Here is an 18,569-nt window from a genome sequence, read left to right as displayed (position 1 = left end):
TCTGGGTAGCCTCCAACCTGATGGCATAAACATTGACTTCTCTAACTTCTGTTAATGCCCCACCTCCCCTTTGTACCCCATCCCTTATTTATTTATTTATCATTATTAATTTTTTCTTTCCCCCTTTTTTTCTCTTTTTCCTCCCGCTGTCCCTCTCACTATAACTCCTTGCCCATCCTCTGGGTCTTCCCCCCCACCTTTCTTTCTCCCTAGGCCTCCCGTCCCATGATCCTCTCCCTTCTCCAGCCTCGTATCCCTTTTGCCAATCAACTTTCCAGCTCTTGGCTCCATCCCTCCCCCTCCTGTCTTCTCCTATCATTTTGGATCTCCCCCTCCCCCTCCCAGTTCCAAATCTCTTACTATCTCTTCTTTCAGTTAGTCCTGACGAAGGGTCTCAGCCGGAAACGTCAACTGTACCTCTTCCTATGGATGCTGCCTGGCCTGTTGCATTCCACCAGCATTTTTTGTGTGTTTTCTGCATTCTGATATTGCTTTTCCCATTGTAATACCTGAATGTACCTGAGTTTTGAAATTATCTGTGTGGACAGCATGCAGAACAATTTTTTCTCTGCATCTTGGCACACACAATAATAAGAAACCATTTACCAATTATAAATTAAGGCAAGAAACATCAAAATGGAGAACTAAATCAGTGCTGGGAAGAATTATTTCCAAAAACTGTTCAAGTTAGGCACAGAGTAATGACGCCTCTACTCTGACTCAACAAGGTGACCCATCATAGAGAATATTGATACTCATGACAGGGTACCTTCCTGTGTAAGAGCAGAGGAACCATTAACAAGAGAAAATCTGCAGATGCTGGAAATTCAAGCAACACACACAAAATGCTGGAGGAACTCAGCAAGCCAGCCTAAAGACCTTCCTGTCGAAGGGTTTTGGCCTGAAACATTGCCTATACTTCTTTTCCTTAGGTGCTAACTGGCCTGCTGAGTTCCTCCAGCATTTTGTGTGTGTTGTCAGAGGAACCATTACAGAGTAATGCCTGATTTGAACAATTCTTGGAAATAATCTTATATTCATATATGAGTTAGTAAAGATAGGTGGGATGATAGCCCCTTCAATTTGTCATAGTCAAGTCAAGAGCACCATGAACCCAACAATTTCTGTGAAACGTTGGGTGCACTTTAGACTACCCGCAGTCCCGTGTCATAGCTAGCGTAGGGAGAGATGGTAATTCTGACCATCAGCTCCTTGGGAAGTGAGTCCAGATCTCAGACATGAAGAGGAAAATATCTAACCTACATCTCTAACCTGTCCCCACCCCCTCCCCCCAAAGTTGTGATCTGATGAGTAACAGAAGACTCACCATGCTGGCAGGACCTTCCAATGTACGGAGACGGACAACTGCATGAGTAATCTGCATCGAGGTCCACACAGCTCCCTCCATTTTTGCAAGGCTGGGAAGCACAGTCATCGATATCTGAAAAATATATACATTGAACAGTTATAATATTTGCTGTATGAAAGCACCATAGACGGTTTGTACCAACCCCCCCCCCCCCGCTTGCTGCATTTATATCCAAGCCTTTAGACACTCAAATTATCTGCACCCCTGGAGTCAACAAAACCTTCTCTATATCTCTCTTTCCGAAGGGTTAAACACATGACATATTTGTACATTGGATAAAAATGCAAACTTCAGGAGAAATCCAGCAGACAGGCAGCATAGTAGAGGGAAATTAGTATGAATATAAAGAATAGTAGGCAGTCAACATTTTGCGTGAAGACCCTTCGACTGGACAGCTAACTAAATGAATCGTGAGGTTGTCAGGTTTATATACAGAATACTGTAAACAAACTCTTTGTTGTGAATAAACATTTTTATTCAAAGGTTCACCATTCTGTAACTGTGAGTGCAAGTGGAATTTACCAAAGCTCAAGAAACATCCAAGCTTCAATTTAGGATATGTTAAAAAGTCTCCTTTTAAACTACTTTTCCAACAAGCGTTAGGTTTTGTTTTTCCGTCACCATTCAGATCCTTTCCTTTTGTTTTTGATTTACTGTATTTTCACCAAATGCATTTCTGTAATAAAGTTGCTGGGCTATGCAAGTTACACAGATCAAAGTTGCTGGTGGACGCAGCAGGCCAGGCAGCATCTCTAGGAAGAGGTACAGTCGATGTTTCGGGCCGAGACCCTTCGTCAGAACTAACTCTTCCTTCAGTTAGTCCTGACGAAGGGTCTCGGCCCGAAACGTCGACTGTACCTCTTCCTAGAGGTGCTGCCTGGCCTGCTGCGTCCACCAGCAACTTTGATGTGTGTTGCTTGAATTTCCAGCATCTGCAGAATTCCTGTTGTTTGGGCTACACAGGTTGTTTTTTCGCTGTCATTATTGAGATCAATAGGTCAGGTAAAATATTGTTTTACCCGATTTGTATTCCAGAATCCTAATCTAACAAAAGGGAATAGGAGTTCAAATCCCATTATGACCCACCCATTATCATAAAATCACTTTGGGTCTTATGTAAGGATAATTAATTTGGATATAAAATTATACGAGGGGTAATTGATAAGTACGTGGCCTAAGGTAGAAGGAGATGAGTTATACAGCTCTCGTTACGTGCACATGTACGTCAACTCTTTGAGTGATTATGCAGAAAGTTTGAAGTTAATAACTCATCTCCTTCTACCTTAGGCAACAAACTTATCAATCACCCCGATGAGTTATTAACTTCAAACTTTCTGCGTAATCACTCAAAGTGTTGAACTGCATGAGCATGTAACCAGAGCTGTATAACTCATGTCCTTCTACCTCAGGCTACAAACTTATCAATCTCCCCTGCTGTGGACACTTTCTGGAGGTCCAAGATCCATATGCTCCACGACCGCTAGACTAAGTGTGTAAATGTAGGAGGGGACATTGTTGAAAAATGTGTTAGGTTTCCTAAAATTGACTCCTTCTACCTCAGGCCATGAACTTATCAATCACCCCTCATAGTATCAGTGAAAGTGATCCAAAGCTGTTGGGTTGTGATTAAAAACCCTACTGGTTCACTGAAGTTAGCTTGGCTTCCTTGTCCTGCCAGGTCTGTTTGTGATTCTGGTCCGCACTGCCACAATTTGACAAATGCTATCTACCCTAGAAAAACAAAAAGTTGTCATAAAATTTTAAGGAATTGTTGATGGGCAGTAGGTTAATTGATCATTGTAAATTGTCCCATGATTAGGTTAGGCTTAAAGCAGGGGTTGCTGGATAGCATGGCTCAAAGGGCCAGAAGAGCCTATTCCGCGCCATGTCTCAATAACATAAAATTAAGTAAATTCAAAAGATAACTTGTACCAATGATCAACTGATCAGAATGCCACTTTGTAAAGCACCGTTCTTAATTTGTTTTTTTTAAGCTTGGAAAAAATAGCAAAGAACTTAAGCTTCCCAACAAGGATTTTCCAAACTCTTCAAAAGATATCAAAATTAAGGGAGGAAGAACAACTTGCTGTATCACAGCTCCAGTGACCAAGGTTCAATTCTAATCCTGAGTTCCTCTGTGTGGAGACTGCAGCTATTCCCTGTGTCGACGTGGGTCTTCTCTGTGTGCTTCAGTTTTCTTCCAAGTCCCAAAGACACGCAGGCTAGTAGGTTAATTGCCTGCTGCAAATTGGCCCCCGATGTGTAGGTGAATAGCAGAGTCTGAGGGTGGGGGACTTCATGGATGTGTGGGATGACTAATATGGGATTAGTGTAAACTTTAGGGTGGATTAGGGGTTCCTGACCTTCTTTATGCCAATATCATTATGCAAGTGGTGCTTGGACTCCAGGTTGGGAAACCCTGGTGTAGATGGTTGCTTGATGGTTGGTGTAAAAACAATGGATAAAGAGAATATTTATGTACCGTTTGACTCTGCTATTATTAACAGAGGAGATGGAAATGTTGTTGATTTCCACACAAATAATAACTAGTGACGTCGGGCAGCAATGCAACTTGGACCTGTATTACCTGCCTGAATCACAAATTTGGTATCAGAAGTGGGATGTTGATTGGATCCGTGCATATGTAGACAATCAGTTAAACTCCTGTTTCCTGGACTATCAGGTCTGCATTTTGAATATAATCTTCAATGTATATTTGAATCTAAAGGCTAGTGGCCGAAGTCAGTTAATTGCTACCTATACTGTGAAAAATGCTGACTGGCAATTCCTGCGATGCTGCTGGTACCAAACTGCATCAATCTCTACCCTTCCTTTGGATTCATCAGAGGGGGAGCTTGCTACATGGGCAACAGTTTGCGCTCCATATTGTACTGCCCAGGCTTGCGTATCTAGGCAGCTAGGACACAATATCCACAGTCAACTCCGACTAACGGAGACCCTCACCTCTGCTAACCTCAAAAATTGCTCCAACACTCTCGATCTCCATACAAATAATAGTTAGTGGCTTCGAGCAGCAATGCAACCTGGACTTATCCATTACTTGCCTCAACTGCAAACACAGCCTTGCTTTGTGGGCCATTTTCAGGATTGGGGCCTCTCTGGTAATAAAGGCAGCTTCTACCCCCACTACTGTAAGACTATTAAATAGGTCCCTTGTAATGATGAATTGGACTCCTAACCTCACAATCTACCTAGTTATGATGAGACTGCACCTTGTTTATCTACACTGCACTTTCTCTGTAACCATTGCAGTTTACTTTGTAGTATTATATGGTTTTACCTTGTTCTGCTTCATGTACTATGTAATAATCGGGTCTGCATGAAAAGTATGCAAGACAAATTTTCACTTTATCTTGGTACATGTGACAATTCCAGTTTCAAACTCAGCCAGCTCTATCAGGGGCACAAATGTCCCCACCATCAAGGTCATTTCAAAAGATAGTGCCTCAGGAGAGTAGCATCCACCATTTAGGACTGTCAGGATCCAGGATACGCCTTCTTCTCATTACTACCATCAGAGGGGAGGTACAGGGGCTTCAAGATACACATTTAACGTTTTAGAACAGTCTCTTTCCCTCCGCCATCCGATTTCTGACTGCTCCATGAATACTACTTCACTATCCCTCTTTTGCACAATTTAGTTTAACTTCTATTGTGACTTCTAGCAAGTTTTTATGTCTTGCTTCATACTGTTGCCACAAAACAACAAATTTCACAATATACATTAGCGGCAATAAACCTGATTCTGATTCCTCTGACCCCATTACCAAGTAAAACGCAACACCATTTTCCAGAGGGTGACAGAGAGAAGCTTGCAAACTGATTTATTACACAAGAACATAAGAACATAAGAAATAGAAGCAGGAGTAGGCCATCTGGCCCGTCAATCCTACTCCACCATTCAATAAGATCATGGCTGATCTGGCCATGGACTCATCTCTGCCTACCTGCCTTTTCCCCATAACCCTTAATTCCCCTACTATGCAAAAATCTATCCAAACTTGTCTTAAATATATTTTCTGAGGTAGCCTCCACTGCTTCATTGGGCAGAGAATTCAACAGATTCACCACTCTCTGGGAAGTTCAGTTTAGACAGTGGAGGAATTTATTATCCACAGTTCTACTGTTTTTTTTAAGATTTCTCATTGTAAAGTTTACCATAAATGCCTCCCAGCGTCTGCTTTGCTATGGCCTATTCCAATTACCAAAAACATTTGAAGATGCACTTCTTAACCAGCACTGATGTGAGTCGTTCAGTAGTTTGTTAGCATGCTCCATTTATTGGGGACTTATAGTTTAACTTGAAATACATTGAAGTATTTAAGTTTTTCAACTCCGCCAATTCTCACAATGCTTTATCTTTTTCCTACGCTCATAGCCAAAGTGCATTTCCTCTGGACAGTCTTTGGAATCGATCATTCGGTCTCATTTTCCTTCTCAGCAGCTTTTACTCCTGATATAACAAAGAGTCATTCCGACCTCCATGAAAAATACTGTTTCCAGTGAGAATTCCCTTGCCTCTGGTTACCAAGAAGCTACAGCCAAAGGGTAATAATATGGATTCACAGCTCAATAACATCTGACATCCAGGTGGGGTTTTAACTAAGGACAGCCGTTCTTAACAAACTTCAGTGGGAGCGCTACGTGTGTAAACCAAGCTCCAGTAAAACAGCTTTTAACCTCAGTCTCAGGGTTGGGCTCTAAATTACATGAGAAAACGGTTGTTTAATTCTCCAAAAATGGCAACGTGCTTTTCAAGTGCTGAAATATTTTCAGGATACATTAAATATTGGAACCTTGCAGAAACCTGCCCTTTCTCGGCATTAATTTAGATTCCATCCTTCTCAAATGATTAACTGTCAATCTCTTGTTAAATTACTCAGTGTTCAAATGTCCCGGTATGAGAGTCCAGGGAATGTGCAGTTAAGGGTTCCCTTTGTAACACAGGCCTGTTTAAACTAAATTGTATTGGACTAGTGACTGTGCTGTAACCTGTGATAATATAAAGCTCCCTTCCAAAGTGTTCCATTGTAATGTCGAGATTAAATCAATGCTGCTATCTTTCCTGAGTTTCATGAGGCATAATAGCTCACTCAAATCCAGTTACAAAAGTCTTAACTCATGCGTGAGGAAACTCCAGGAACAGAAGACCATGTGAGATTCCAGTGGATCTAGTTCAATTTCTTTACAAAGGTGACACAATGAACTGATTAAAACTGTGATTGTCTAAGCAATTGTCTTGTTAGATTGCAGATATGCAAATGTAAAGTGTGTGTGTGTGTGAGAGGGAGAGAGAGAGAGAGAGTGAGAGAGAGTAAGAGTGCAAGAGAGAGAGAGAACAGTGAGTGAGAAACAGTGAGAAACTGAATGAGAGACTGCATGAGAGTGAGAGATGAGAGAGAGAGACAGACAAGGACAAAGACAGACAGAGAGAGCAACAGTGAGAGACAGAGTGAGAGATAGTGAGGGGGAGAGAGGGGGATGGGGGAGAGAGGGGGATGGGGGGAGGGATGGGGGAGAGAGGGGGATGGGGGGAGAGATGGGGGGAGAGAGGGGGAGAGAGGGGGATGGGGGAGAGAGGGGGAGAGAGGGGGATGGGGGGAGAGAGGGGGAGAGAGGGGGATGGGGGGAGAGAGGGGGAGAGAGGGGGATGAGGGGAGAGAGGGGGATGGGGGGGAGAGAGGGGGATGGGGGGGAGAGGAGAGACACCAACAGAGATCACAGCCTGGGAAATTGCCTTGCCTTTGGACACAGGTGGGTTGTGCATTAACTAATAAATCTCAATAGCAGCAAAGTTAATAACCCTGAGGGCGCAATGTAAGGCTTATGTGATGTAAAGACTGAATACTATTTTATTTACACAAATGGATCAGAGATTGCTTTAAATAAAACTGCAACACACTTTTAACAACAGGTGATTTTCAACAATAGTGGAGTTGTTTTCAACTATCCAGTATTCCAACAACCTTCACACATTCCCAAACCCTTTGAACTTGTTAAGAATCTCCAGTGATTTATAGAAGTCACGAGAGCTGCAGGGACTATAGGATAACCTCCAGGTGTAAAAGTCTGGTAACCTAGCATGGTCAGTTGTCAATGATTATTGCACTGAGACACCAGCAGGTCTCCAGATACTTTGAAGAGGAAGGCCAACACATCAGGGGCCGAAGGGGACCTAGGGGCTGATGCACTTGGTGGTTCACAGTATAGTTAAGGGCCAGGGTTGGGCTCACATGCTGTGGGTCAGTATGAGCTAAAACTAGCCAGGTATGGACACAGTGAGGCATCTGCTGAAGAATAACAAGAGCTGACAAGAGCTTCCAAAGAAATACAGGTTTTGGGAGAGTTCCCCTTACAGAGTTGAAGCAATTTTAGTTAAATATCACTGGCAAAGAACATTTTATTAATTCAATTAAATTGTATGCATCTATGGCTGATTGAAACTACGCATTTTTCCCTGAAGTTACATCAAAATTTATTCTTACGCTGTTTCATTGACACTTGGTTGAGTTTTAACTGAAATTGCGAACAGAAGTGTGTGTGGGACAGTAGCCTTCATTCGCCAGGGCATGGAAGAACAAGGAAGTTATTGTACGGTTATATAAAGCATTAGTTGGGCCACAGCTGGATACTGTGTGCAGTTCTGGTCTCCACACTTTAGGATACGATTCATTTTCATTTTATTTCTCACATGTACATCGAAACATAAAATGAAATGCTTTGTTTGGATTAACAACCAACACAACCATAAATGTTGACACACATTCCGACACTAGGATGCTCAGCCTCCAGAGGACTCTCAGATTCACAAAAACTAGGCTTTGATTTCTCCAGTGGATTCACAACTCAAGGATCCGGCCATCGGGCCTTGAATGGGCCTTGTTTTGCTGTTGCTGTTTTGGTGCTTGATATATTCTATGTCTGTGCCATTTCTCCCTCTCACTCACATACATGCACAGTCCTCCAACCCCCAGACAGGTCATCTACGGCCTCCATCCTCCAATGGACTCACAGATTCACAAGGAGTGGGCTTCAATTTCTCAGTGGATTTGCAAACTCAGGATTCCAGCCATCAGACCCTGACTTCCATACTTCTGCTCGACGTTCAGCCTTCACACATAGGTATCAACCCCAAGAACTCGCCAATGAGGAACCAGAACGAGAACCCCGAAATCTAGGCCTCAACTCTGAACTCTCCAAAGACCAGGACCCTGAACATTAGGCCTCCAACTCTGGTGTACCATCCAGATCATGCACCTTTTGGTAGCTACCACCAGGCAGGAAGTACAGAATCCTGAAGTCCCACACCACAGGTAGCTCATGAATAGCTACTTCCCTTCAACTAATCAGTTCTTTAACCAAACCACACAGCCACAATCTCAGTATAGCAACACTATAACTGCTTTGCACTACAATGGATTTAACTTGTTCTAATTGTGTTCTTTCTTCTATAGTCTTCTATAGTTTATGTTTTTATTGTGAAGATTGTTCATCCGATGCTTTATGCCTGTGATGCTGCTGCAAGTTTTTCATCTGTGCGTACATATACTTGTGCCAATGACAATAAATACATCTTTCACCTTGATCACTGGCCAAACTATATCCAGAGACAAGGCCCTTGGACAACAAACTCAGCAGTCTGACTTAGATTTCTGGTCAGCTGTCAGTGTCAAGTTTGGGGGCAGAATGGATGACAAGGAAGCTTGCAGCAGAATCTAGACCAGCTTCAAAAATGGGCTGAAAAATGGCAGATGGAATTTAATAAACACAAGAAATCCTGCAGTTGCTGGAAATCCAAAGCAACACCTAAATAGCTGGAGGAACTCAGCAGGGCAGGCAGATCCCGTGGAAAGCAACAAACAATCGACGTTTCAGGCCGAAACCCTTCTTCAGGATTGGAAAGGAAGAGGAAGCTGCCAGAATAAAAAATGGTGGGGGGAGGGGAAGGAGGATAAGCTAAAAGGTGATAGGTGAAGCTAGGTGAGTAGGAAACAGGCTGGAGAGGAAGGAATCTGACAGAAGAGGAGAGTGGACCATCGGAAAAAGGATGGGTGCAGGGGTACCGGAGGGAGCTGATAGGCGGGTGAGAAGAGGCATGAGACCAGAGTGGGAAATAGAAGAAGAGGGGAGTGGGAGGGAGTCTTTTTTTTACTGAATTGAATTGACTTTATTACTTATGTCCTTCAAATACATGAGGAGTAAAAATCTTTGTATCTCCAATTAAATGTGCAATTTATGGTAATTTGTAATAAATGGTATGTACAACAGGACAGTCAATAGAGCATAGAAATACAATTGTATCAGCGTGAATTAATCAGTCTGTTGGCCTGGTGGAAGAAGCTGTCCTGGACTCCGTTGGTCCTGGCTTTAATGCCGTGGTACTGTTTCCCAGATGGTAGCAGCTGGAACAATTTGTGGTTGGGGTGACTTGGGTCCCCAATGATCCCTCGTGCCTTTTTTTTTACACACTGGTCTCTATAAATGTCCTGAATAGTGGGAAGTTCACATCTACAGATGCACTGGGCTGTGATTGAGCGAAGTACAGTTCCCATACCAGGCAGTGATGCAGCCAGTCAGGATGCTCTCAGTTGTGCCCCTGTGGAAATCCCTTAGGATTTGGGGGCCCCATACCAAACTTCTTCAACTGATGAGATGAAAGAGGCACTGTTGTACTTTTTTTTTATCACACAGCTGGTATGTACAGACCACGTGAGATCCTTGGTGATGTACATGCTGAGGAACTTAAAGCTATTCACCCTCTCAACCCCAGATCCATTGATGTCAATAGGGGTTAGCCTGTCTCCATTCCTCCTGTGGACCACAACCAGCTCCTTTGTTTGGAAGGAGAAGTCAGTATTCACGCCAACAGGTTGGAGACTAGCCAGACGGAATAAAGGGTGTTGCTTCTCCACCCTGAGTGTGACCTCATCGTAGCACAAGAGGAGGCCTGTTAGAACAGGAATGGGAATCAGAATTTAAATGTTCTGCTTTTGGTGGATAGAGTGGAGGTGCTCGATGAAGCAGTCCCCCAATTTACGATGGGTCTCACTAATGTAGAAGAGGATGCATTGGGAGTGCCAGATACAATAATGGAATTAATGGAATTTAATGCAGGCAAGTGTGAGGTGTTGCAATTTGGGAGGACAAACAAGGACAGGATGTACACAGGTAGGGCACTAAGGAGTGTGGTAGAACAAAGGGATCTGCAAATGCAGATCCAAAATTCCTTGAAAATGGTGTCACAGGTAGATAGAGTCATAAAGAGAAGTTTTGGCACATTGCTGTTCATAAATCAGAGTACTGGTTATAGAAGTTGGGATGTTATATTGAAGCTGTATAAGATGTTAGTGGGGCCAAATTTGGACCATTTCTACCTGAAGGAGAAATATCCATTTGATTGAAAAAGTACAGAAAAAAACTACAAGGATGTTGCCAGAATCTAAGAATCTGAGTTCGAGAGAGAGGTTGAATAGGTTTAGACTTTATTCCAGGGGTACGCAACCTTAAGCACAAATGATTTTCTAGCATGCGTTATTCATTAACTTGAGGCAAAACATAACTAGATATATTTAAATGGGCAATTCCCATATTTCAAGTTTTCTTATGGCATTTATCTGACCCATTAATACGCGATCCGGCCCACAGAGGCAAAAAAGGTTGCCGACCCCTGCTTTATTCCCTGGTACTTAGGAGAATGAGAGGGAGATGGTGAATGGTGGTGCTGGCTCGAAGGGCTGAATGGCCTACTCCTGCACCTATTGTCTATTGAGATATGATAGATGTATACAAAATTATAAGGGACATTGATAGGGTAAATGCAAGCAAACTCTTTCCACTATGTTTCAGTGAGACTAGAATGAGAGGTCATAGGTTAAGAGTGAAAGGTATAATTTTTAAGGGGAAACTGAAGGGGAACTTGTTCACTCAGAGGGTGGTGTGAGCGTGGAATGAGCTGTCCTCCAAAGTGGTGGATGTGAATGTGATTGTTTGGATAGTTAAATGGATGGAAGGAGAATGGAGAGCTCAGGTCAATCGGATGAGGCAGAATTACGGTAGGGCACAGACTACATGGGCCAAAGATCCCATTTCTGTGCTGCACTGCTTAATGGCCCTATGAACTGAGAGCAGCATGAAAAGTGAGCCATTCACTAAGGCCACTGCTCAAAACTGGGCCAGAGTCAGGCATGATTCAAGATTGTTTATTGTCATTCTTCAATGCACAAGTGTAAAGAAGAATGGAATGATTGTTAATCTAGATCTGACATGGCAAAAAAAAAATCAGCATAACAAACTCAATAAAAAACACAAACATAAATATGTAAGAATAGCCTGTATACATAGACAGTATACATTAAGTGATGCTAGGTACAGGAGTGTCTGTACATAAGGGGACTCTGACAGGAAATGATAAAGAAGTGGTGGTGGGGTGGGTTAATGGGTGGAGGTATTGATCAGCCTGACAGCTTGGGGGACGTAACTGCTTTTGAGTCTAGTAGTCAAAGCACGATGCTGCATAGCCTTCTCCCTGATCCGAGTGTGTCAAACAGTCCATGAACAGGGTGGAAGGCATCTTTCCTGAAATTTCAGGCCTATTTCCAGCACCCTTCTGTATATATGTTCTTAACGGCAGGTAGGCTGGTGCAAATGATGCATTGGGCAGTTTTAACTACCTGTGGCAGTGCCCTCCTGTCAGTCCCAGTGAAGCTTCCATACTAACAATAAGGCAGCATGTTAGAATGCTGTCATCTGCACATCAGTAGGAAGTCATAGCACGAGGACCCAAGATTGTGGGTAATAACAGGGGACAAAGAAATGGCAGATGAACTTAATGAGTACTTTGCATCAGTCTTCACTATGGAAGACATGAGCAGTGTGCAAGAGGTCAGTAAGTGTCAGGAGCAGGAGTGAGTGCTTTTGCTATTACAAAGGAAAATGTGCTAGGCAAACTCAAAGGCCTTAAGGTGAATAAGTCACCTGGACCAGACAGACTACATCCCAGAGTCCTGAGGGAGGTAGCTGAAGAGATAACGGATGCATTGCTCATGATCTTTCCAGAATCACTTGATTCTGGCATGATCCCAGAAGACTGGAAAATTGCAGATGTCGCTCCATTTTTTAAGAAGGAAGGAAGGCAATAGAAAGGAAATTATAGGCCAGTTAGCCTAACCTCAGTGGTTGGGAAAGTGTTGGCGTCTGTTATTAAGGATGAGGTTTTGGGATACTTGGAGATTAATGATAAGCCAGTCAGTATGTTTCTGTGAAGGGAAATCTTGCCTGACAAATTTGTTAAGAGTTTTTTTGAGGAAGTAACAAGCAGGGTGGAGAAAGGAGAGGCAGTGAATGTTATTATTTGGATTTTCAGAAGGCATTTGATAAGGTGCCACATATAAGGCTGCTTAACAAGATAAGATCCTTTGGAGTTACAGGAAAGATACTGGTATGGATAGAGGAATGGCTGACAGGCAGGAGACAGTGAGTAGGAATAAAGGGGGCCTTTTCTGGTTTGCTGCCAGTGACTAGTGGTGTTTCTCAGGGCTCAGTACTGGGACCACTACTTTTCACATTGTTTGTCAATGATGTAGATAATGGAATTGATGGCTTTGTGGCAAAGTTTGCAGATGATACGAAGATAGGTGGAGGAATATGTAGTGCTGAGGAAGCAATGCGATTGCACCAGAGCTTTGACAAATTGGATGACTGGGCAAAAAAAGTGGCAGATGGAATACAGTGCTGGGAAATGTATGATAATGCGTTTTGGTAAAAGGAGTAATAATGTAGTCTATTATCTAAATGGGGAGAAAATTCAAACATCAGATGTGCAAAGGGAAAGGGGCATAGAAGTCCTCGTGCAAGACTCCCAGAAGATTAATATACAGTTTGAGGTGATTGTAAAGAAGGCAAGTGCAATGTTGGCATTTATTTCAAGGGGAATAGAATATAAAAGCAAGGAGATAATGGTGAGGCCTCATAAGACAGGGGGGATTTCATTGAAACCTACCAAATGTTGAAAGGACTAGAGGGGATGTTTCCTATAGTGGGGGTATCCAGAACTAGAGGACACAGCCTCAAAATTGAGGGGGAACCTTTTAGAACAGAGGTAAGAAGGAACTTTTTAGCCAGAGAGTATTGAATCTGTGGAATGCTCTGCTACAGACTTCAGAGGAGGCCACGTCCATGGGTATATTCAAACAAGAAGTTGATAGTTTCCTGATTGGTCAGGGCATTCAAGGATATGATGAAAAGGGAAGTGTATGGGGCTGAGTGGGATTCCGGATCAGCCATGATGAAATGACGGAGCAGACTCGATGGGCTGAAAGGCCTAATTCTGCTCCTATGTCGTATGGTCTTATGAGATGGTGGTGTGAGAGGCCGAGAACTGTTTAGGTGCACAGTCAGCATCAAGTAGACAACTCAACCATCGATCTCCATGAAACCTTATTCTCCTTGATGTTGAGAATGGAAAATATTACTGTCCTCGTTGGGTCAGCTAAGAATTCTGGGTACCCACAGGGAGAACAAATGCCATCTATCTGTTAACAGCAAATGCTGGGTAGGGCATCTTTCTCTTGTCACAGTGTGCAGTGCAAATAGGGTACCTTAGCTACCTATCGCTCAATTTCCACCACTTAACACAATCAATATCCTGCAGGCACCAATTAACTCCCCACAGATAACTTCTGATTAGTTACAGAGATAACATTCCTCCCTCAGGCCAAGGAGGAAGGAGTTTGCAAGAGCATGTTCCATGGTTGAAAGTAGAGCCATTGTTCCTACTGTTTGAAAAGAGCAAAGGGTCAACTCATCAAAGAATTATCAGACCTGAAAGGGAATAAAAACATTCTGCTCATTACAGAATGGTGGGATTCAGTATAAGTTATTCTGTTGAAAGTTTCTTTGATCTCCAGATGAAACTCTGAGAGTGTGCCTTGTTTTGTTACATTTACCCAGCCCATTGTCTGAAGAGACAGGTTTGCTGCACCCAGCATGTGTGGTCTCCATCAATGCACTCCACTCTTTCCATCTCTCTCTCTTCCTGCAGTACCTACAAATGAGTACTTCTGAAAATACTGATGATGCCTTTTCTCATATTAGAGAAGCATTTTGCAAATCACGATGTATATCTTTATAATGTATTGTTTCAGGATGGCTAATCCACCCTAGCAGTCACCTATTCACCAAATTGCCATTTATTGTATTTAATATTTGAACAATATTGTAAATATATTGTTTGATTTATCATACTTTATTGGTTACATAATTCATTACAGGTTACAAGTAAAAGTATGTGAATGGCATACGTCATCACACCACCACATCATAAGTGCGCCTCACTAAAGTAATAACGAAATTAGAGTGCACATATTATTTCTGGCTGTATGTTTTTTTTTCCCAATTAGTTTTATGTTTTAGATGATTGACAAAAACATGTCCTCCGCAATCTCCATCAGCACGGAGAAACCGCAGGGATGGGTACTTAGCCTCTGCTCTGCTCACTCACTCCTCTGACTGTGTGGCTAAGTACAGCTCCACCACCAAACACAAGTTGGATGATGACACCACTGATGTGGGCCATATCAAAGGGGGTGATGAATCAGCATACAGGAGGGAGATTGAAAACTTGGCTGAGTGGTGTAATAACAACAACCTCTCACTCAATGTCAATCAGACCAAGGAACTGATTGAAGACTGCAGGGGAGGGAAACCAGAGGCCCATGAGCCAGTAATCATTGGAGGATCAGAAGTGGAGGGGGTCAGTAACTTTAAATTCCTGGGTGTCACTATCTCAGGGTTCCTGTCCTGGACCCATCGTATAAATGCTCTTGTGAAGAAAGCACAACAGCACTTCTACTTCCTCAGGAGTCTGTGGAGATTCGGCACGTCATCGAAAACCCTGGCAATTCTATATATGAGTGTTGGAAACTCTGTTGACTGGCTGCATTACCGTCTGGTATGGGAACACCAATGCCTTTGAGTGGAAAATCCTACAAAAGGTAGTGGATTTGGCCCAGTATATCACGGGTAAAACCCTTCCAACCATTGGGCACATCTACATGGAACGTTGCCGTAGGAAAGCAGCATCCATCATCAAAGATCCTCACCACCCAGGCCATGCTCTTTTCTCGCCACTGCCATCAGGTAGAAGGTACAGGCAGAGATGTACCTTCAGTGGAGATGCAAGTCAGCATTTTGGGGCCATAAGTCCTGAAGAAGGACCTTGGCCTGAAACATCAACGACTTACTCTTTTCCATAGATACTTCCAGACCTGCAGAGCTTCTCCAGCTTTTTGTGTGTTTTGCTCTGGATTTCCAGTAGCTGCAAAATTTCTCATATTTCTTTGGCACTACTAAGCTGAATTGGAGGCCATTTCATTCCAGCTCACAATATCTGTGCTTGCTTTCATAAGGTGTGGCTTCATTGAGTTCCAATCATGCAGTACCTGACTGCTACAGGATATCTGACTGGGAATCTTCTTCTTCGGCTGTCCGTCGATTTCGATGTTGACTGTGCTGAGAGTTCAGTCTCTGCAGGCATGTTTATGGGCCACAAGACCAGCATTGGATCGGCACTGTCTCCCACATCAGTTGCATTTGTGATTTGACTAGTCTAGCACCGAATGTCTGCGTTCATGTCCTGCTTCATATTTCTTCTGTCTTTTCTCCTTGATAGCTGGGATTGACTTCTTGACAATGCAGTGCCAACTTCTTCCATCCAAAGCATCTTTCTCTCAGGTGTTGACATTCATGTCAGTGTTCTTCATATGGCGCTTGAGCTGACTGCTACAGGATATCTGGCTGGGAATATCTACTCAGTGGGCACTTTATTTTGTGCACGAGCGTACCTAATAAAGTGACCGGATGATCGGAACCTGGTGTGGTCTTCTGCTGCTGTGGTCCACCCACTTCAAAGTTCGATGTGTTGCGTGCTGAGAGATACTCTTCAATACACCACTATTCTACCACATGGTTACTTGAGTTACTGTTGCCTTCCTGTCAGCTTTAACCAGTCTCGCCATTCTCTTCTGCCCTCTCCTATTAACAAGGCATTAACTGCCATTCACAGGATTTTATTTTGTTCTTTGCACCATTTTCTGTAAACTTTAGTGCAGGGGTCCCCAACCTGGGGTCCTCGGATCTCTCCATTAATGGTAAGGCTCCATGGCATAAAAGGTTGGGAACTCCTGCTCGAGAGACAGTTGTGTGTGAAAATCCCATGAGATCAGCAGTTTCTAAGCTTCTCAAACCACCCCAGCTGGCACCAACAATCATGCCTTGGTCGATGTCACTTAGATCACATTTCCTTCCCATTCTGATGTTTGGTCTGAACAACAACAGAACCTCTTGACCATGTCTGCATACTTTTATGCATTGAGTTGCTGCCACATGTTTGACTGATAAGATATTTGCATTAATGAGCAGGTGTACCTAATAAAATGGCCACTGAGAGTAAATTTGCTTGGGGCACTGAAAACTATTTATATCATTTGAAGAGCCTGGAAAGGCATTGTCAACTGTGTCTCTGGAAAACCCTCCACTTTAAGTGGAAAGACCACTGTAGTTATATCATATAACAAACTGAGGAAACAATCGACAGACTTTGAATATGGCACAGTGTACCATTGTCCATGTACACACCTCAGAGTGTGTGTGTGTCTCTCTCTCGATCTGTCTGCTTCCACATATGTGTAGCCTGCTGTCACCTTTGAAACCAGGCCCAAGGGTCTCGGATGAAAAATCGACTGTTTTTCCCCTTTCTATAGATGCCACCTGGCCTGCTGAGTTCTTCCAGCATTTTGTGTGTGTCAACCGTGTCCAAGAGTAGGGTGAACAGCCTGGCAGTTGACTCGCCATAATACGCACATGCCTGCAGCAACGGCAAGTCCCAGGCCCTGCTTCAGCAACATTCCACAATCCCAGCAGCTAACACTTCCAGCAGTATGTAAACCACGAGGAATGCTGGCTGGAACAGTTCACGTATTCTTCTGATCATATTCCATCGACTTTCCAAATAGAATTGCCTTTATAAGGTGTTTTCATTCCTCTGTGCAACTGTAAGTTGCTCGCAGTTTGAGAAAGTTGGACGCCAATACTAGACAGCACAGGACATAGGAGCAGAATTAGACTTCTAGACCCATTGACTATGCTCCACCATTCAATCACTGCTGATTTATTTTCCATCTCAACCCTATTCTCCTGCATTCCCCCTGTAACCTTTGATGCCCTTACTAATCAAGAACCTACCAACCTCTGCTTTAAATACAGTACACCCAATGACTTGTCCTTCACAGCCATCTGTGGCAATGAATTCCACAGATTCTCCAACCTCTGGCTAAAGAAATTCCTCCTCATCCCTGTTCGAAAGGGATATCCTTGTATTCTGAGGCTATGCACCTGGTCCTAGACACCCCCACTACTGGAAACATTCTCTCTACATCATGGTTCAGTCGGCAGATTTTATTCAATAGCACAAATATCACGGCAGGTTTTAAGCACCAGGACCCTGCTGTCAGTTTGGGCGGTGCAGGGGGTGTGCTATATTATCAGAGAGATCATCCTTTGGCTAGGGTATTAAGCTAAGGTCTCTTCACCCTTTCCAGTGGCTCAGAAATTCCTAACCGGCAGGGTGATAGTTAAAATATCAGCTTTATTTGTCACATGTACATCAAACGTATAGCAAAATGTGTCACAAACAAGAGAAAATCTGCAGATGCTGGAAATCAAAGTAATACGCACAAAATGCTAAAGGAACTCAGCAAGCCAGGTAACAGCTATAGAAAAAAGTGAGGATGAAGTGTCAGGGTACTTGCAGGCACACGATAAAACAGGCCATAATCAGCATGGTTTCCTCAAGGGAGAATCTTGCCTGATAAAGGCATCCGTTAGTCTTGCGAGACCATGGATCTGCGCCTGGAAAGTCTTCACTCTCCAGGGCACAGACCGAGGCGAGCTTGTATGGAAGACCAGCAGTTGCCCATGCTGCAAGTCTCCCGTCTCCACGACACCGATGTTGTCCAAGGGAAGGGCATTAGGACCCATACCAGTGTCGCCGCAGAGCACTGTGTGATTAAGTGCCTCGCTCAAGGACACAACATGCTGACTTGGCTGGGGTTCGAACTCATGACCTTCAGATTGCTAGTCGAATGCCTTAACCACTTGGCCACGTGCCCACCTTGCCTGATAA

The 18,569-nt window shown here is 43.4% G+C and overlaps 1 protein-coding gene across 4 annotated transcripts in view; it reads right to left on the bottom strand.

The window, feature by feature from the left end:
• Positions 1–18,569, bottom strand: part of LOC134355747 (EGF-like repeat and discoidin I-like domain-containing protein 3) — a 116,084-nt gene that overhangs the window by 31,850 nt on the left and 65,665 nt on the right. For all 4 annotated transcript variants that reach the window (XM_063066096.1, XM_063066097.1, XM_063066098.1 and 1 more), the window contains one exon: positions 1,328–1,441. In XM_063066096.1, the coding sequence (XP_062922166.1) occupies positions 1,328–1,441 (114 nt within the window). The remainder of the gene's footprint in view (positions 1–1,327; positions 1,442–18,569) is intronic.

The sequence above is a fragment of the Mobula hypostoma genome, chromosome 13 (genome assembly GCF_963921235.1).
Source record: "Mobula hypostoma chromosome 13, sMobHyp1.1, whole genome shotgun sequence".
NCBI lineage: Eukaryota > Metazoa > Chordata > Chondrichthyes > Myliobatiformes > Myliobatidae > Mobula > Mobula hypostoma.
This window is presented reverse-complemented; position numbering and strand designations above follow the sequence as displayed.